The 21,294-nt window shown below is 40.8% G+C and overlaps 1 protein-coding gene across 6 annotated transcripts in view; it reads right to left on the bottom strand.

The window, feature by feature from the left end:
• Positions 1–21,294, bottom strand: part of MAX (MYC associated factor X) — a 95,379-nt gene that overhangs the window by 73,141 nt on the left and 944 nt on the right. For 2 of the 6 annotated variants that reach the window (XM_008582942.1, XM_008582938.1), the window contains exons 2-3: positions 21,025–21,051; positions 13,041–13,148 (exon numbers count right to left, since the gene is read on the bottom strand). In XM_008582942.1, coding sequence (XP_008581164.1) covers positions 13,041–13,148; positions 21,025–21,051 — 135 coding nt within the window. Of the gene's footprint in view, positions 1–4,180; positions 4,684–13,040; positions 13,149–21,024; positions 21,052–21,294 lie in introns of those variants that run through there. The other 4 variants (XM_008582943.1, XM_008582939.1, XM_008582940.1 and 1 more) reach the window with 3 other exon arrangements.

Here is a 21,294-nt window from a genome sequence, read left to right as displayed (position 1 = left end):
CAAACCCTCAACTGTTGTTAACTATTCCAACTGAACGATGCTACTGTGTCACCATTTCAGCTGTCCTGACTAAAGAGACTTTCATGAAGGCTGTCAGTACTTGATGTCAACACAGGAAGAGCATGAGGGTGGGCCATTTCAGGAAGCAACCACATCTTTGCAATGGCTGTGTGTAGCCTGGGCACTGCCCTATCGGAGGAACTAGTTAATAAGCCAATAAAATGGCTGTCATGTTACTGTGTCCCTGGAGGTCAAGCTTGTCTGGGAGATTCCCTCTGGGCTGCAAACATGGCCAGAGTTACTTATGGCCGGGCAGCCAGCCAGCCAAATTGGTAGAATGGTACAAAGCCAAGAAAAGCCCAAGGCAGGGTAGCCCAGCAGCGGAAGACAGCATTCATGCTCTAGAGGCTCCTGAGCAGTAGCAGGAAAGTTTCTTACTCAGGGCAGGGCAGTACTCAACAATTCTGTATTAAAATCCCACTTGGTCCTAAACAACCAGAATGCAGGGGGGAAAAGGCAAAGCAAACATCCACACTCAGGCTAGCGAAACTAAATCTACTTGTATGAAATTCTAACACTCAATTTATAGACCTCAGGCTGGGTATCAGAGAGGTTTGCAAGGCCTGAGTTTATTCACCAGTCCTCAAAAGTATTAGAGCATCCAGGCTTTCCTCTTATAGTACCTTTAAGGCAATTTCCTTGAGAGATCGTTTGTATTTAATCAACCATTTTTATCTGGTGTGATATATGTGCAAGGTACTGGGCAGACACTGTCGGGAAACAAAATGTATTAGTCATGGCTGCTTTGCCCAGAAGCTTACATACTATCTAGTTGAGGAGATAAATCTATCTATACACAGACAAATCACAGGGTAAGACTGACAAGTGTGACTGACTAGTACAGATTAGAACAGCCATGGGAAAGACGGCTGCTGGCTGGGGTGATTACCTACTGTGTGCCAGGTGCTGGCCTCAGTGCTGCATGGGTGTATGCACACCCCGCCCCCTACACGCTCCCATTGGAAATAAGGGACCTTGTGTTAGACCACGGTGGAGTTTGTGGGAAAAGGTCATTCTGTGCAGGGCGAATAGCACAGGCAAGGGCATGGGGTGGGGAAAAGCCAGATTTATTTCTTTAGTTAAGTCAGCTTATATAGGAGGAAAGAGTACCTAGCCATGATACTTGAGATGCCATCTCCCTTTTCTGCAAAGGGGCCTTATTAGGGTCTGATTATTAGGTGATAAAATGGGGGAAAAGTCACTTATTAGAAAGAAGGGACTAACTAAAATATCCTGGCTCTCTGGATACCAGAGACAGAATTAAAAATGATTAGTATTGTATAATGGGTGGCAGATCAGCAAGGAAGAGTTTGGGAACTCAGGAGACAGAAGGGTGCTGCACTCTGTCGTTGATGGGTTCTGTGACTGCAGTCACATTTCTCTCCATGGCTGTTCCTTATCTGACTAGAAATTCTCTCAGATCCTACCCCAGCCTTCCAAATTCTCCCATCTCCATCGCTGTGCACAGTTACCTCCCAGTCTCTCTTTAAATTTGCCTACTTTAAAACTATTTTTTAACTAAGTTTCCAGAAGGCAACCTTAGTTATTACTTAACTACCCGTGTGCATCTGAGACAAGAAAAAAAAAGCAAAATCTCTGAAACCAGAAAGTGCTTGCAAATGTTCAGTGATAACTTTTAGTAAATGGCTAGACTGAGTAGTAGACTTTGTACTACCAGTTTCTCCAAATATTTATACATGAGACTATGAAGTAGTATCAAGAAGTGAAAAGTGAGTGGTAAGCACAGCAGAACAGGCTAGAAGAGAGAAAAAGATCCTGTGAATGATGGGAGCTTCTACTTCAAGGTATTTTCTAGATGAAGATAAAATTCACAGATGCTCAGAACACAGAGTGCCTTGGGAACAAGAAGTCCCCAAAGAAGGACTGGCCTCCAGAATGCTAAGCATGGCCCTTCCTCCACCTGCTACTGAGAGCAGAAGTGCCCCAAGTCACTCGGGCTACTCCTGATCCCTCAGCAAGACCAAAAGAATGGTTCCTAGTTAACTTTATTTTGCCTTTCCCAGGGTACTCAACAAGAATTAAAATCCAGCAAGAAAAAATTTACAGCATAAAATATAGAATTCCCCCAAATTTGCACGTGCACCTAGTCCAGAGGAAAAAAAACGAAAGGTTGAAGCTAGAAAAGACTACACTCATCTAAAATCCCCTCCTCCCATCTTTCCAAACCTTACAAGATCATGTGACCAGCCACAGCATGAAGGTGTGGGTAGGCCCTTCCCTGCCTTTATGAGTCTACAATATGTGAATAGTAAACACGAAGGCAACAAGAAACCCCAGGATTTATGGCATCAACTACGGAACAGCCCTGGGGTTTCTGTTTTCTGAAAACGCTCTCAGTCAGCTGAGTCTGCTGATAACCGTCATGTGAGTATGACTGACCAGATAGAACTTGGTAAGTCAACGTGCCTACAGATAAAGTGTTGCTTTCAGATACTCAGTAAGGACCTGAATATTTTTTTTGCTGCTAGTTTTCACAATTAGAAGGTGCTAGTTTTGAAGTCTGCCTCTCTGAACAGAAATGGCTTTCTTCAACAGTTTGGATCCAGCCCTGAAACAGGATGGACCGTGGCTAAATGGACTAAAGAGGCAGCTGGGCCTCCTAAGTAGCAGTGTGAGTCAATGCAAAGTGGCTCACAGGCCTCTCTGTCGTCTCTGGGAGTCATGCTAAAGGATGCTGGGCAGCCTTGACAGATCTTGTTCCAAAGCCATGATTGCACACAATAATGCAAATAGTGACACTGATGGCCACAGCTACAACGGTGGTGGCCAACAGTTACTGAGTACCTACTAAGTGCTGAGCATCCTCACACAAACTTCTGATGTATTATTTTCCCTATTTTACAAATGAAGAAACCAAGGCACGGAGCTGTAACTTACCCAGTGTTATGTAACTAGTAGGAAACAGGATATGAACCCAGGCCTTCAGGGCACCCATATTTTGGGAACACAGAGGAGGCTGTAGAACTCACAAAAAAAACTAACAGAATTGCAGGGACAGTGTTGTCATGAAGGGGAAAGGACTACGAAAGAGTCATCTGATTTGCCCACAAGGATGTCAATGAAGATCCTAGTGAAGGTGGTTTCCTTGGAGGAGTGAGAGGTGAACCACCATGGTACACTATTTCCAGACAGGTAATGGGTGCGGGAGTGAGCTTAAGGTGAAGAAATGATGGAGGACTGGCCTTTAAATTTTTTTTGAAAAGTAAGAAGTAAAAAACAGTAGCTTATAATAATAGCAGTGCTGAAAGAAGATTGCTTTTCTTTTAAAGACAGGTGAGAACCAAACAGGCTTTTAGTAGAGAAGAAACAAGTTGAGGAAAAGCCAGCTTGAGAGAACTGCCAGGCCTGCCCGGGGAGGGGGATGTCAGCTTCCCACAGTGCTGCTGTTGGCTTCATTAGCTCTTGGCAGCCCAGAAGAAGAGTAAAAGGAAAGTGGACAATGGAGAAGCCCCAGAGAGTGGCAGAGCAGCCCGGCAGGTTCCTGCCCCTGCTGCTAGCCTATTTGCATCACTCCCCAAGGCAGCAGTCAGGCAGAGGGGAAGGTCACCATCCTCCAGAGGCACCCACTTTCACAGAACTCAGCTGCGAAACAGAGTTCATCCACCCCACATGTCACAGTAAAAATCGATTACATATTTCACAAAAGGCCCCAAATGATTCCTGAATTAGTTAATACTGATGCTTCAGATGAAGTTCAAGGTTATTAAATCTTATTTAAAGCAGTGGCTCTTAAAATTTTTCATACATAAGGCAAGAGTTCCAAACATTTCTGTAGTTGTAAATCTTATAATAGGACCGTGGATTTGTGTAAAAATCCAAGTTGTTTTAGAAAGCGGGTGGGGGGAGGTGAGGAAGAGAACACTACCATGAGATTGTTAACGTTAGGAACACCACTGTCCTTCCCTAGGGTCCTAATGCTGATTTGAGAAACAATGATCTTAGCTGTATTTACCACTTTTCCTCTTCACTGTCAAAACCAGACCCTACTGGGCTGATGCTACAGCTGCCTGTGTCCCCAAGAACTAAACTGCCATATATACCCAGAGGGTAGAAACAGAAGGACTGCCTCACTCACCAACTGACATGTCTTATTTTGCGTCATTTATTTTTTGAAACCTGCATAAGTTTTTACATACATTAAGATAAATGGAGGGCTGGGCAAAGTCAGTATACATTTCCATTTGAATAAGTCATCTTCTAAAAACAAAAATTAAAGAATTTGTACAATAATCTGGGTCTCCATTAAACTAGTTCATTCAGAAGTGGAACCCTATCGATGCCAACAAGGGAGGTTGGAAGGCTGTGAGGTCAGAGCCAGCACAGCCCTGTGGCCCCTTGAAGGCTTCCTGCTTCCAGGCGCTTTGCCAGCCACAGGACCATCTAGTTGATTACTAGGTAAAGGCAGAGCTACTGTGTCCTGCAAGGGGCTTAATCAAAGCCAGGAGTCAGCCATTTATTTAAGGGTCAATATGAATCATTTTTCAAACCTTGCATTCTTTTTTTCTCATGCCCTTGATAGCTTGAAATGAAGGTATGGCACTTCCCCATCAAACTTTGGCCATGAAGAACAGGAGCACATAGTTCCCCAAAGAGGAAATTCAGCTAGTAAATAAGCACGTGGTAAAGCATTTAATCTCACAGGTAATAAACAAAATACAAAAGTAATCACTACCTTTTGCCTACTAAATTAGTCACCCCCTTCAAAAAAAAAAATTCCAGTGTGATGAAATTGGTACTCTCAGAACACATCAAAAGACTAGTCTTTAGAATTTGCCTGAAAAATTAAGAAATGAAAGAAAGAGGACATAAAAACAATCCTTCCTGAAAAACATTTTGACAACAGACAGCAACAAACCAGATGGTCATACTCCTCGACCCAGAAATCCAACTTCTGGGAATCTATTACATGGAAATGGCCACATACACCAAGATATTCATCACTACAATATTCATAAAATTTCAAAACTGGACACAAGCCATAATGGCCAACAGAAACATGCCTAATAATTAAATATGAATAGTGTATCACCTGGGAAAAAAGCATGATATTATTTTAAAGCATCAAGCTATCTAACATTTTACCCAGGGAAAACATGCATATGAAGAGACCAGAAAGAAATATACAAATTGATAATACCATATTTCCTTGCTCCTTGGACTCTATTAATAAAGCCAAGGGCCGCGCCCGTGGCGCACTCGGGAGAGTGCTGCGCTGGGAGTGCAGCAGCGCTCCCGCCGCAGGTTCGGATCCTATATAGGGATGACCGGTGTGCTCACTGGCTGAGCGCGGTGTGGCCGGTCTCAAAAAGGACCAAAATAAATAAATAAATAAATAAAGCCAATAATTTAATATTTATAACAGTTTTTTGTGGGGTGAAAAAAAGGAGGCAAGTGTCTTTTGACATCCACTTTAAGATGGTGCCCAATTTCAGTCATATTAAAATGGGAGGTGGGGCAGAGAGAGTGTATCTCTGAACTGCACTATCTGATACCATAGTCACTAGCCACATGTGGCTAATAAACACTTGAAATGTGATTACTCTGAACTGAGACATGCTTTAAGTGCAAAATAAACATTGACTTTTTAAGACAGTGCAAGAAAAATAGTGTAAAATATCTCATTAATAATTTTTAATATACTGATTAAATGTTGAAGTCATACTCATTTGTGAATATTAAATAAAATACATTATTAAAATTAATTTCACCTGTAACTTTTTACCTTTTCACTGTGTCTACTAGAAATTTAATTGTATTTAAGGTACATTATATTTAAAATGTATGTGTGACTTACATCAAATTTTGACTGGAATGGGAGAAAATATTTGCACAACCTATTCATCTGACAAGGGATCAATATCCAGAATATATAAGAAACTCAAACAGTAAAAAAACCAAATAATCTGATTAAAAATGGGCAAATGAGCTGAACAGACATTTCTCAAAAGTATGAAAAAATGTTTGACCTAATCATCAGGGAAATGCAAATCAAAACCACAATGAGATATCATCTTATCCCAGTTAGAATGGCTATTATCAAAAAGACAGAAAATAAGAAATGCTGGTGAGGTTGCAGGGAAAGGGGAACTCTTGTACACTGTTGGTGGGGCTGTAAACTAGCACAGCCATTATGGAAAACAGCATGGAGGTTTCTCAAGCAACTACAGATAGAACTGCCATACGATCCAGCAATCCCATTACCGGGTATATACCCAAAGGAATGGAAATCAACATGTCGAAGGGATACCTGCACTCCCATGTTTACTGCAACTCTATTCACAACAGCCAAGATATGCAACCAATCTAAATGTCCATCTGTGGATGAGTGGATAAGGAAAATGTGGTATATATACACAATGTAACACTACTCAGCCATAAAAATGAATGAAATCCTGCCATCTGCAGCAAAATGAATTAGCTTGGAGAAAATTACGTTAGGTAAAATAAGCCAGACATAAAAAGAGAAATACTGCATGTTCTCACTCAAATGTGGAAACTAAAAAAGTTGATCTCATAGAAGCAGAGTACAATAGTGGTTATTATAGACTGGTGAGGGGAGGGGAGAGGTGGAGATAGCAAGAGGGTGGTCAATGGATATAAAATTGTGGCTAGATAAGAAGAATAAGGTCTAGTGGTCTACAGACTGAAGGGAGACTACTGTTAACAACAATTTCTTGTATAATTTCAAACAGCTAGCAGAGCAGAGAGGATGTGAATGCTCCCAACACAAAGAAATGACAAATGTTGAGGTGATAGATACACTAATTACCCTGATATGATCATTGTACACTGTATACATGTACTCAAATATCACATTATACCCCATAAATACAAGGGTACCTCAAAAAGTTTGTGGAAAGATAGAATTAAAAGACAATACGAAACTTTCCATGAACTTTCTGAAGTACCCTTGTAAATACAAATATCATGTGTCAAATAAGAAAAAAATTTAAAAAATGAGAAAAACCCTGGTCTCTGAGGAAACTGGGGTAAAAATGTAACAATTATTAATATCTGTTTTTCTTACTAAAAGTTTATTCAAATAGCTTCTGAAAATAAAATAAGTTGGAACTCTTAAAAAAATTAAATAAACAAAAATTTCTAATGGGCAGTGCTTGTCATAGAATCTTAGAATAAAGGGAAGGTTGTAGTTGTATTAGAAGAAGGGGACTTACATTTCTTCTTCCATTTTTCTAAAGTTTTCACCATTTTGTTAGAGGAAAAAAAGAAAAATAAATGCCAAAGGGAAGGGCTAGTAATCAATCTCTATCCTTCTGAATCTCAAGATGCAGACAATGTTAGGTGAGAGTCCACCAGCTCTTTAGTCCTCTTCATGGGAGACCTCCCCCATTCTGCAATGCACAGCATCTCAGAATGATTAACAAGGTTTCTGCCCTCAAGGAACATACCCTAGTTAGGTGATAAGACCATCAGAGAAATAAGGAAGACACAGGAGAATCCTTACAAAGGGCCACTGGGGTTACAGGGAGAGAGAGCTTCCATGGGGAACTGGGGCAGGGCAGTGTTTGATATGGGCCTTCAAAGCGGGAGGTGGAGACTGGCAGAGATGGCACACAGGCAGGAAATAGTGCATGGACCCTGGGGAGCCCTTTTGAGTGGGGCTCTTCAATGTGAAAGCCAGATGTCATCAGGGAAGTAAGGCTAGAGGTGGACCTTGAGACAGAAAGGACTCAAATAAGCCAGGAACGACACTGCTGGGCAAACGGAGGAGGGTATACACCCCTCCACAATAACCAAAGGGTTAATGTAATGAAGGAGGTGAAAAAGCAGGTGGACAAGTTGGGTACCTAATTTAGAGAACACAGAAAGCCAGCCCTTACCTAATTGGGCAATGAAAAGCCCTTGGAGACTTTCGGCAGGACAAATACAGTTTAAAAGAAATTAAACAAACACATTTACAGTTGCTGAGCCTGGAGCTTGAGGGAGATGTGGGCAACTATGGGCAAGAATTTAAGATGCAGAAAATTTAAGAAGATAATTGCCCAAGTTGGAGTCTGGCCAGGTAATAACCTTAATGAGTAATGAGGTGAAATGGATTGGGCTGTGGTTTACATTTCATTTAAAAGACAATCCCTCCAGCAGCCCAAATATGATGTAGACACAGTATTACTGAATGAACTGCCTGCCTTAAAAGTGTCCACAGGATGAGCCATCTCCCAGAATAACATGGCCAGGGTAGACAGGGGGCTTCCTCCCTTCAGTTAAATACTCAATGTGATCCCTTCTATGTGCCAGGCACTGAGGAAAGAAACACAATCAAAAGGAGATATTTTCCCTGCCTTCATGGTACTTACCATGGTGTAGTGCAGGTAGACAGTCACTAAATAATCACACAAATATATGTGACTCTACACTGGGATAAGAACTATGACAGCGTTTGGCCTTAAGAATCATCACGTTCCCTGCCATAGGAAACTCTTTGGTTTCGACATCTACCTATTAAAGAAACCAGACTCTAATGGAAATGAAACTGAGATTGGCTCAGTGTTCTAAACCTCTTATTTGATGCTTAGCATGTTATCTTATATTGTTGGTTGTTAGGTGTAATCCTCTTTCCCAACAAGAAAGCAAAACCCTCAAGAATAGACACCATCTATTATGCCTTTTAAACCTCTAAAGCACTCACAGGGTCTCAATTATACAGGTGAGCACACAATGTTGGCTGTTGCTGTTTTCTTTAAAGAGCAGATCAAGCCCACGGTTTCCCTGATTCTCTCATTCCACAACTATGTACTCAGAACCTAACATGAGCCAGAGTCTGTGATATGAGCAGTTGAGGCAGTGCCCTCATATTTTCACACCAAAATCAAGAATTTCTGAACTTGATGTTGACTAGAAGAAACCCTGTCTATAACCTCAATTTTCATTTGAGGTTATACTCATTCTCTCTTTTCAACATAGCTCTATCCAAAAAGGAGAAATCCAGAGCAGTTGCCTGAGAGCAATATGTATAATAAACAGGCATTTAGGAAGAGACCTAAAAGATGAGAAATTACTATACAAACCACGGTAATGATGAAAATAACCTTCTATTTCCAACAATGATAAGAGACAGTGTGACTGGATATAATCATTCTGACTCAGGTACTGGGGCTAACTTACAGGGTGGAGGACAGAATTATACTCCCATGTAAAGGCAAATCGATGGGCTGGCCACCAGGTCTTGTCCCCACATAACCACGGTGAACTCAGTGCCAGAACACCATTGAGTAACACTCCCTAGTACCCAACTAAGGACCCTTAAAACAAAGAATAATTTCTGTTCAAGAAAAGTAACATCACCCTATAAAAAAAAATGGGTCCACAGTTGAGCTTGCCCTCACTCTATTACTCTGGGTGACTGGCTGATCATCTTTCCCAGTGGGCTGCGTGTCCAGCTGAAAAACTATAAGGGACACAAAAGACTCAAACAACAGAGTTCAAGGGTCCACTAGCATGCTAACCCTGGGACCTATGGCAAAATCCAAATGGACTACCTACTGTAATGGTCTATTTTCTTGGGGTCCGAGCAGCTATGTGGACTCAGAATTCCAGATTTTAAATGATCCTTAACCCTGTGCTTCAGTGTTACCTACATACCTCAGAGAAGAGTATTTTCATAGTAGCCTCAATATCACATATTAATCTGCCAAGATTAATGGCTTAATCCAGGGGAAGCTCTCAAGACAATGACAAGATATAAGTATTTATGCAAGATTTCTTTAAAATATCCTTAAATTTTTTACCCCTATCGTGTGGTAGAAAGATGGAACCTGTCAACTGGCAGTCCTGAGTTCTTGTCCCTGTTCTGCTACATACTGGGATCATGATCTTGAGACTGTTTCCTCATCTCTGATTGTAATGTTGGCAGGAACAACAGCAGCAGTAATTGTTCAATAATAGTATAATACCACATAGAACTGCTGTGCAAATTTAATTTTACATTGCAGTAGTTAGTTATTACTGATTTTTTTACTTAAGCAAAAGGTGACTATTCTTTATGTTTATTGAAATACAAGAAACAAAGGATAAATGGAGTTTGGGTCTCACATTTAAAGCTACTTTTTTACACAAGTATTCCCTATTCCTGATTAGGATCTAATTCAATCAATATTGGTTTCTCTTTAAAAAACAAAAGGCTTAGGGGACATGTACAACAGATAATCCAAATGCTAAGTGAGAAGTCACCTGGAACATAAAGATGCTCAAATCACAGAAGACTAGAACATGAAGAGACTCACATCAAAGGCTTTCTCCCTAAGAATCTGATCTAAGCTCTGCAAAACTCACACAGTGAAATCATCATTTCATGGTTATTTACATAATGTCACAACTTTAATTACTGCAATCCATATCAAGAATGAGCCCACTTCCTTTGGTTTAAATACCACATTTTAAAAAATCGCAACAATTAGTGTGAACTCAGAAGTCTGAGAGACCAAAGTATTCTGTTAGACTCACTGCCTCTGTGAAACAGTGTGGGCAGACAAAGAGAATGAAGATCACACTCTAGATGGGAAAGGGTTGGGTTCAACTAGAGCTAACAGCCATTTCCTTCATACACTCTTGGTGTGACATATTAGGATTGTTAACACAGGACAGAAAGATTCTGAAATTAGAATGGTACCTAATAAATCTTCAAATTGGGGCTTTGTTGACTGGCTCCATAAAATGTGGCTCCCCTCGACCACTCCTCTCCCAGTCCCACCACTACTCTGATGGCATCTCCTGCCACAATCCCTTCACTCGTTCCACCCCAGACACTCTGGCCTCTTTGTTTCCTTACCTGGCCTAGGAATGCTCCCAGGTTCCTGCCTCAGGCTGTTACACATGCCTTCCCTCTGCCTGGAATGCTTATCACCAAACAGATGATCTTTGGTCAAATATCACCTTGCCAGTGAGACTTCTGTCTGCCCTAATTAAAACTGCAACCCTTCCTTCCCCCTTTAATTTTTTTTCCCCAAAGTACTAATCGGACATAGTATACACATATAGTTTTAATTATTACTTCATTTTCCATCATTTCCTCATCAGAATAAGAGAGTCTGTTTTCACCTGTTTTCTTTCTTTATTCACTGCTATACTCCCAGTATCTAGTACAGTGCCTAGCATGTAGTAGACTCTCAGTAAATATTTACTAAATGCAGTGAGTAAATAAATAATTAGGCCATGAAAAATGACAAACTATTTATAAGGCTACCAAATTCAAACCTTCAACTTCCTTGAAGAAAGAAAGGCAACAACAGGATTTAGGATAACGTGATTATGAGGACTTAGGGAAGTATGATATGGCAGAGTAACATAGGCTGCACAGGGAAAAGACACAGCTGTTATCCCATGACCCACCTCTCTCAAAGTGTTCTCAAACTTACGAGTGCCTAAGAATCGCCTTACTGCTTGTTATAAATACAGATTCCCAGGCCTGTCTCCAAAAAGACTAATTCAGTAGTGATTCTAACGTGGGTTGTCCAAAGCCCACCCCTTGAGAAACACTGCCTCAGCACCACTCCTGGTTAGGTGTGAGACTTAGGAGAAGGCAGCTCTTGTCCATGTAGTTCACCAAAGCAATTTTAATTGCTACCATGGTGTAGGAATAAGCAAAAGTTCAGACAAGCACAAGAGATAATCTGTTGCACATGTTTACTTTAACTAAAAGTGAGTCTCTCTCTCTAGTCATAAAGATTTCCTGTGGTACTTAAATAGTGTTATGCCCAGGAATGTTGTTATTCCAGGTAAGTACCTTGGTTCAAAGGCCATTAAACCAAGTCCACACTAAGTAGGCTTAACTCATGGCAAATTCTGGTTTTGCAATACCAGGTATTCAGATGGCCTGTTTTGTGTTTTTCATAAAGGTCATACCTACCCCATGCTTCAGCCACATGGAAAACCACACCTTAGATAAAGCAAAAAGCACATGACTTCCCAGAGTGACAATATAAACAAAGTGAAATCATAATGGCTCCAAATTTGATCTTGGATAACCAAGCAAACCCACGACCCTCACCAAAGAAATCAGGAAAGCCATTCAAAACACACCTCGGAGCAAAGACTTTTCTTAACAAAATAGCTGCTGCTTTAAACACTAGATCACTCTATCAAAAAAACATAGGTCCTCTTCCCAGTTTGCCACTTATTCCACTGAAATGCTGCAAAGAGCAGCCAGTTACACTCTGTGTCAAGGATGGAACTAACTGTGCAAACAGATGCTTTCTCCAAATTCTAAGGAGTGACCCTAATCCATTGGCTTTTACTCAAAGCTTCTAAATTTGTTTTTCAAGTATAGAAACAGCTGATGCATATTCCTGTACAGAAAACTCTAGTTTCTGGAAGGCCACCAGTGTGTGTGTGCCGAGCGGCGGTGGGGGAGAGGAGAAGGGAGGTGCAGAAGAGTGGTTATTTTTTCTTCTATTTCATATGGACATGTCTCTTTACTCAAGTCTTTTGTCCCAAAGTTTAAAATGCTCTTTGCAGAGCTTGGAAATAACAGCCGTTGGGGCTGGAAAATCATTGGTGCCCAGCCTGGTTCACAGGCATTCCTGGAAGTGTTCATTTATAATAAGTACTAACTTTGAACCATATAAAAGAAATTCTCATGCAGGTCTAGGGAATCACTGACCTCATGAATCTATAGTGTTATCCCAAGTTAACTATGGGCTGCTCTATACGATAGTGAATAGTTATAATAATTTCTTGAGTAAGTAATTTATTATGAAATAATACTAATTTTGAAAGATGACATACCGATATCTTACGAAAAGCTCCATGACATCTGACATATTTTGCAAATATAAACTAGAGCAGGTAAGGTGTGTGATGATCCTCCAAAGAATCAAAAAATTAGGGTACCATGCCACCTGAATATCCCTGACTACCTTTCTTTCCAGACAGGTAGGTGCCCTGCTAAACCCACAACAAATTCCAAGTTAGTGGTGGCCAATGAACTTTCTCAATAAACTCACCTTCTCTCCTTGGAGTGATGGGACTGAGTCCCGCAAACTGTGAAAGCTGTCTTTGATGTGGTCCCTACGTTTTCGTTCCAGTGCATTATGATGAGCCCGTTTGTCAGCCTAGAAGAATGGGAGAAAGAGCACATGAGGAACATCACCCTTTTCATTGGTACAAGGTGGGTGGGGTACAGCCTGGAAGTATATGCTGTCAGCGCTGTCCCTGGCGAGTGGACTGGGAAGGATTTGTCGAGGTGGGCAGTTAGGAGTCTCCAGAATTAGGTTCTGCTAAAGGGGGAGAAAGGAGTGAGCAGGGCTTGCGACAGGAACATCCAAAGTAGCTCGATGCATCCAGCTCATGCATAGGTAAAATAAAAGTTATTCATGGGGACAAAGTGTGACTCTCCTGCAACATCAGTGCCCTCCCCTCCAACTTACTTATGTGACAGAACAGCCTCCAGTCCATGGTTGGGAGGTAACCAGGGAAAGCTCCAGTGGGCCCCTTCATAAGATGTGATCACCCCCACTGTAAGAGATTCCCCGGGGTGGGTGCCCAGGGGAGGAATTAAGTCACTGATGCAGTGCTACTTTCTATGTGAAACCCATCACCGTGCATCTCTGGTCTGGTCTCCAGCCTGCTAAAATGCACTAATTTAAGACCTTCTCACTAAATCACATAATATAAACTAAAACCTCTAAAAAACCCAGATGCATGAATCTGAAATCATTACAACAAATCTGATAGAAATGCTAACTGCATTTTGAGTTTCTGTTTTTTAAAGTAGATCTAAGGTGCTACCCTGCCAAGGGCTTCTCTTCACAAAGGCTGTGCCAGAAAGGCATTCACAAAGGCAGTTCTTTGATGGCAGACCTTCTGACACCCATGTGCTCAGAATAAATTTCCTCAGGCACCTGTGTCAGGTCAGGCTAATTTGGCAGTATCTAAATATCAGAACCGAAGTCTTTACCCTGTCCTGCTTGAAATCACAAGGAAGAGCAATCAGTTGGAGAGGGACGAAGATTGCCAACAAATAGGAAGGGCAACACCGCACTGGCCTCAGGCAGAAGATACAATGCTGGAGAGCACTGCAAGAGACTGTCAGCAGGTCCCCATTTAGGGACCCTCCAATTGGAACACAAATGCTTAACCCAAAGCAAGAACTTCATCACACCTACACTCTGGAAATTATGGAAAATAAATTCTGGGGATTTACCTTTAATACACAAGGTTGCACTGAACAACCTAAAGAACAAGTCTGTATATGGGAAGTTCAGGCAGCTTTAATACACACAGACAGAGTAGTAGAAATTTTAAAAATGAAACAAGAGTAAATAAGAATGATGCTGCCTCAAATAAATCACTGTACTAGATGAGAAGTACAGACAAAAATCTACTATAAAGAGTTGTGGGAATAAAAAGATTTGAAATTTTCATGCTATCTAATCCTAGAAGTCTGACTCATTACAGAGGAAGAGGAGGCTGGGGGCAGCTGTGATCATTTCAGTTACTTCCTGGTGTCTCAAGCACATCACCTCAGCAACAGCTCTGTTGAACCAGACATGCAGCTCCCATCATGGCCATGGTTTTTCACAGCATATCACTCGTTTTGGGGGCAGACACTTGGAACACTTCTAAAGCTATCCTAATCTTGTTAAGTCTGACTCACTGTAAAATGAATGTTTACAGAACTACAGGGACATACGGAATGTTATGGGGAAACTGAGGAGACAATTAAACTTAGAGTACCAGATAATCTGAGGCAGGTACTCTGTATCATACAATTTTCTTGAGCAAGAAAACTGTAGGTGTCTTCTAATAGCAGTATGAAATAGCTTGAAGGAATTAAAGTATGTAGTACTTTTCTAACATCCTGTTCTATGTAGTCATCTATACAAAGGTAAGTTGAGCTGGGACAAGGGTACTTCTAAAAGTTCATGGAAAAATAGAATTAAAAGATAATACAAATATTTTCATGAACTTTCTGAAGACCTCTTGTATACACAAGGAGCTTAGAAGGCTGAGGGACATCATTTCGCAGTATCTGCCTCTCCTGTGCTTGCTATATACTCCCTATGATAGTTTTTTACATGCAAATTAACCCCTCAGCTTTTATCTCCAGCAGCAGCCCTCTTCTCTATGAAATCACCCTGATTCGTGGGCCTCCTCTGAGCTTAAGATTTGTGCACAGAAGTAGTGACACCAGAGTTACCCACAATTCCTCTTGTTGATACAAATAAAATTCTAATTGTTTTCTTTCTGGGAGAGACCTGCAAATCTCAAACAGCTAGAATCAAATTGGACTTGGTTTCACATGCGCCTGCACTAGAGGGGTGGAGCTAAGTATAATCTAACAGCAAAACCATCCCCACAATGCACTACCCCCCTCCCATTCACTGAGCCCTGAAAGGACTCAAATGGACAAGTCTTTCGGTTAGAGGATTGTAAGTGAACTTGGCTGTGGACCATCAGCAGAAATCTTGGCTTCTCATCTGGGGAGCCAGCCAAGTTTGAGAAGTTGGCTCAACAAGGAAAGGCAGCAGTCCACTGCCTGGTAGAAAGCCTGGGCTGGGGACTGTTGTTCTCAAAGCAGTGGATGGAATTTCTGTGGTGATTCCAGGCCCAATTTAACTAGCAGAAGAGTGGAATCTTAGATCAATCCCTGCTGCCATGTCCATCTCTGAACTGGTACATCTAACCAGAGTCCATTTTAAAGCTCTCAAAGACCATGGCAAGGATATATTTTTCTCTTCCCTAATCCTCACTTGAAAGAGCTAGTTAAAAACACGCAGAACTAACATGCCCAATTCCAGGCAACTGAATTAAATGGTTTCACCAGTGGCGTCAAAGAGTACATGAAAAACTGGAAGACCTTTACACAGGCTAAGAATTCTCTCTAGGAAACATTTCCAAGCCACAGATTCATCCAGCCTGATAAAACTGTCCCTTACCCCCCACCACGAAAGGCCAATTGGCAGGCTTATCACTGACTGCCTCGTTAACTGTCTTCATTTGCTGGCAACTCTTTTTGAAAGGGCCATGATTTCAGAGTTGAGAAAGAAAAACTGGGGGAAGACTTCCAGTGTTAGGCATCTGAGATCCTCCCACAAACTCAAAACTGGCTTAGACGAAAGGAGGGGTGGGGGTGGCAAACAATCGTGTCTTGAACAAGTAAAACTCAACTCAGATGAGCCAACTTTCTCTCACCTGTACTGAGAAAGATGTTTGATAATGAAAACTGGTGGTACTGAAAGCACATTTGTGGAATTAATTAGGCACTATTCTAGGAGACAGCAGAAGTATTCTTGGGCTCTACAGGAAGCCCCCTATTATCTCCCCTACAAACCCTATGGGAGCAGTGGCTGGACTCTGCCCATTCTTCCAGTACACTGGGTTTGTGGTTTCTGCTAGAAAACCCTTACTTCAGGGGATCCCAGACTAATAGAAATACTAAGGGACTATGTGATACCAAAGAGTGGCCCACAGATGCTCAACGGGAACTACAGCAACAAATCACTTCCAGCTTTGACATCTCTGCCAAGGTTTTTATTCAGCCTCTCAGTTTTATTTCTACCAAACTTTCCACACTGGCAGCCAGAATAAAAATCTTCACCTGTGATTTGTCCATCTTTGACACTAACAAGCATGTGTATCTTAAGTGTTGGTAAATGTTGAAGGCAAACATTATTTTGTTAGCCAAGAAGTTACTAAACTGGCAGGAGGTCATCCAAGCTAAGGAGGTTTTTTCAAAATCGAAGGAAATCTCACAATACCGGCCAGCTGCCAAAATTGAGGGAAATCTTTTAAAATGATTTCCTTCCAACTTATTGCACAGAGAATGAATCTTTGTTCAAGGCATTACATCAGACAGCAGCGTTATTTCCTGCAAGGTCTAGGCAAATAGTATGGGGAAATAAATGCTTCCTTATTCAAGGATGCACAAGGTTCTCCAGAACAATGCCACTTCTTGCAATCTACCTGACATCTAAACCCATCTATGTAAGGAATCTTCTCAATTCCAATATAGAAATTCTCTGCATATAGGGACTTAGAGTTGCCCACTAAACATTTACTACCTTTAAGAAATTTAAACATTGTATCTTAAAGGGAAGGTAGTGTCTTGTATGATTACTATCAACTAACTCTTATTAAACACCAAGGACACTGAAAATACACAGCCCCCAAATTCTCATCAGAAAGGATCCATTTATTACTTGATAGATAAGAACCAGATAGAAAAATAAAACTGAGTTTCTAAGCAACTTAAAATATTCACTTTAATCAACATGAAAATTGCAACATGAAATAATGGGCAGCTAGGATGAGATAAACTCCCTAAGGTCCCTAACAAGAAATTAATTTCGACTTCCCAACACCTCTCCCATGACTGAAGCTGAATGCCGGGCACACATTTCCAACATCATCCAAATAATACATTTATTTTCAAGGCTTTTCCTATCATTTGGTATCTAAAAGAAATTGGGAATACTATTATCCAAACAAGGCATCAAACAATAGCCATTTAAGAGGAAGAACGCCTGGGTCAGGAAATTTTAATTGAAAACCATGCTGGAGGGCCGGCCCGTGGCTCACTCGGGAGAGTGTGGTGCTGATAACACCAAGGCCGCGGGTTCCGATCCCATATAGGATGGCCGGTTTGCTCAATGGGTGAGCGTGGTGCTGACAACACCAAGTCGAGGGTTAAGATCCCCTTACCGGTCATCTTTTTAAAAACAAAAAAAAGAAAACCATGCTGGATTCCTTGATCAACTATTTCACCATTACTGGCATTTTGAGAAAAGATTCTTTTAAATGTAAGAATATCTTTTACTCTAGTAAACAGGCATATCCAGGAACTAAACCTGGCATTTCTGATATCACTATTGACACTATTGACACTCTAAGCAAAGACAAAGTATATACATTGTGCAGCACTTTTGCCATGCAACTGATCTGGTCCAGAAGTGGAACTGCAAAAATCTGTTTTTCAGCCCCTAACAGGTATATTTTAACTGCAACACATTCAGCTGCCAGGAAGAAAAATATGTTGGAAAAGCCCTTAGGTCTCCTGACCAACATACGAATCCTACATTTTTCAAATACTTTCACTCATTCCCAAAGAAATTTCCCAAATAAAAATAAAACAAAAGAAACCCCGTACATAAAATATATCTGTCTCAGAAACTTATCTTTAAAATGCAAGCTTTTCACTCCAAAAAATAATAAAAATAAGATAACATTAGTAGAATTCTGTGATATATTGAATTTAGTAATAATGTTGTTTGGGGTTACTTTAACAAAGCTTATTGGTCACTAGAAAGGCTGTTTTCCATCTGTACTGAGGCAACAGAAAAAATATTCGTCAAATCAGTTTCACTTTCTGTTACAGTTAGCCTCACTTCCTAACTGTTCTTGCTGAGCATCCTATATTTCTCATGCAGTAAGGCCTAGACACTGCAGTGACAATATAAAACATGAATGAATGTCTCTTGTTATATAAGGAACCACAGAACCTTTTCCAAATAACTTTCTAAAAGTTTTTCTGTAGTCCTAAATATATGGTTGATCACAGCTCACACCTTTTTCTGAAAGTTTTTCATAAGACAAAACTTAATAGCTCCAAATTTTTAAAAATATATTATCTATACTAAATCTCAGGAAGCAAACAGATGCATTCAGAGGGAAAAGATGTAATCTTTTTTACCCTACACACGCACAATAGTTGTTTGATATGCTATAAAATCTGTCTATAACACATCTTTTTCTCTCCATGCTGTTGTGATTATCTTGTGCTAGATACTCTTGAAAGGTCTCAACAAGTAGATGTGGCAAATTAAAAACAAAGGGTCAAAATGAAACAAAACAAAAAACAAAGGGTCAAACCTAACTCCCTTGCCTACCCGCCAAAATCAAAAGCACCTTAACAGAAAACTAAAAACATCTAGAAAAAACAATGGAAATAGAATTCTAGGAGAATGGAAACATTTAATAATTTAGTAAGTGAGTTTATATCGACATGTCGATAAACATTTTGAAATGCAGAAAGCTTTCAAGAACTGTGAACCAAAATTTCACAAAGAAAACTTTTCTCTCACTAGGGAGCCAATATAATTCCAATTCAAAGGATGATTCTGCAAAGGAAGCCTAATCAATCCTTACCCTCCCACTCTTATCAAGTCCTGGGGTAGATTTTACAACTGGAGACTTGGAGAAAAAAAGATGTTTTAAATATTAGACTGGGCCCCAAGGATGAAACTCCAAGTCTACATTACTAAGAATAATGGCAACTGGAAAAGAAGAAATTCAATTTTCAAATATATGTGTAATGTAAGTTATGTGACAATACTTCAAAGAGAAATAAAAACAAATTATTATTATTATTATTTTTTTTTTGTGTGTGTGTGTGTGTGTGTGTGTGTGACCGGTAAGGGGATTGCAACCCTTGGCTTGGTGCCGTCCGTCCGCACCACGCTCAGCCAGTGAGCGCACCGGGCATCCCTATATAGGATCCGAACCCACGGCAGGAGCGCCACTGCGCTCCCAGTGCCGCACTCTCCCAAGTGCGCCACGGGGCCAGCCCAAAACAAATTATTTTTAATGATCATTACCCAGGGACAATTTTTAAGACCCCTTGAACAACTCCATCCTTGGATTTTATGGAAATATCAGCTTTCTAAATAAAATTTTTCTTAATGCCTATCTTCTTGGACAACCTGAACAATCTTTGATTGCTCTAATGAAGAGCAGGTACAACTAAGAGGGCTTGCTTTTATCCTGTGGTTATTAAATTCTTATACCAGAGGTATCAGAGTGGCATCCTGCAAACTCTAATGAACCCCCTAACAGCTGTTCCACACATCACTTTAAAAATCAGAAAAACACCTCTAATCTTTCTTAGAAAATAGGAACGTCTGGTAACACTGAACCTCACCCTCTCATAACCATCCACTGGAGTTGAGCAGTGGCTGTCTTTCTACAAGAGGCATACGCTCTCTAGTACCCCAGTCTTCACCTCTTCTCTCTACTTTATTCTTGACTATATCGCTGCCTGGTCTCCACAGGCATCTGAATTTTCGACCCCCATTCTGTACACTTCTTACTGTTCCGAACTGTCAAATATTAGACACTCTGATACACTTATTTCTCTTCTCTCTAATTCTGATTTATTTTGTGTCCATTCTTTTTTCCTTTCTCTAATCTGTCCAGGAACACCCACATTACTGTCTCAGACTCCAAAGACATGAGATTAGTGTCTATTTAAATCCACAGAACCATCTACTGAGAACATTAATATCAAAAACCCTAAAAAATTACTGATACACTATATAGTCCTATCCATCACCTTTCAGCAAAGCTGTCTTTGCAATGCCACTTTTCTTCAACAATTTTTTATTTTCTTTACACCTCTCCTTCAACTCAAATATAAAGAGTGATGCCACAATAAGCTGCATGTGACATTTTCATGATTTAACCTTTGACTCCCTTACATTTCCAGTTTTTGCATTAGAATATCATGTTGTGCTAGATTCCATGGATCTACAGCAGTCACATGACTTTTGGTTAAAGGCGATTATTGCATCTGGCCTCTGCTTCACACAACTATGCAGATATGGTTTAAAACCTGGTTGTTCCTAAGTAAATCTTCTGACCACTTCGCCCTGCAATAATACTACCCTTTATTTCAGAATGCTATATTTCTTATTTTCCACTTATATAGTGGCAGCTGGATCCCCCATCTGAAAACTACATAACGATTCATTTCTTTGCATACAGCTTTTCTCACTCACCTACAGTCACTGGAACTTATCACCTGAGAATCTAGAAATATAGGATTTGCAACACACCCCCTCCCAAGAACCCCAGAACAAGGCCCCACCTCACCTTAGCAGTTAACAGGAGAGTTTACTACAATATTAAAAGTAATAGAACGATCTTTTTCTGACCCCCAAAAGGACTAAAACTGAACGGAAATGAAAATGAAATGGAGAGTAGGAGACGTACCGCAGATTGAAACCTCGGTTGCTCTTCCTGGAATAAGAGAGAGAAAAAAAATAGAAAATATAGAAGTTATTTTTACACTTCGCATTCAATAATAAGAAAGAAAATGCCGGCGGCGGAGGAAGCGGCGGGTGGGGAGTCAGCCCAACACCCCTCCCTCCCTCTGCCCTCCCCACCCGACCCCACGCCCCCGCCCCCCCCAGCGGGATCCGGAGGCTGAGCAGGGGGGAGTCCCGAGCGCCGCCCCTCCTTCCGGGATCCGACCCGGGCCAG

Source organism: Galeopterus variegatus, unplaced genomic scaffold, assembly GCF_000696425.1.
Source record: "Galeopterus variegatus unplaced genomic scaffold, G_variegatus-3.0.2 Scaffold2770, whole genome shotgun sequence".
Taxonomy (NCBI): domain Eukaryota; kingdom Metazoa; phylum Chordata; class Mammalia; order Dermoptera; family Cynocephalidae; genus Galeopterus; species Galeopterus variegatus.
The sequence above is the reverse complement of the archived record's forward strand: the minus strand, read 5'-3'. Positions and strand labels throughout refer to the sequence as shown.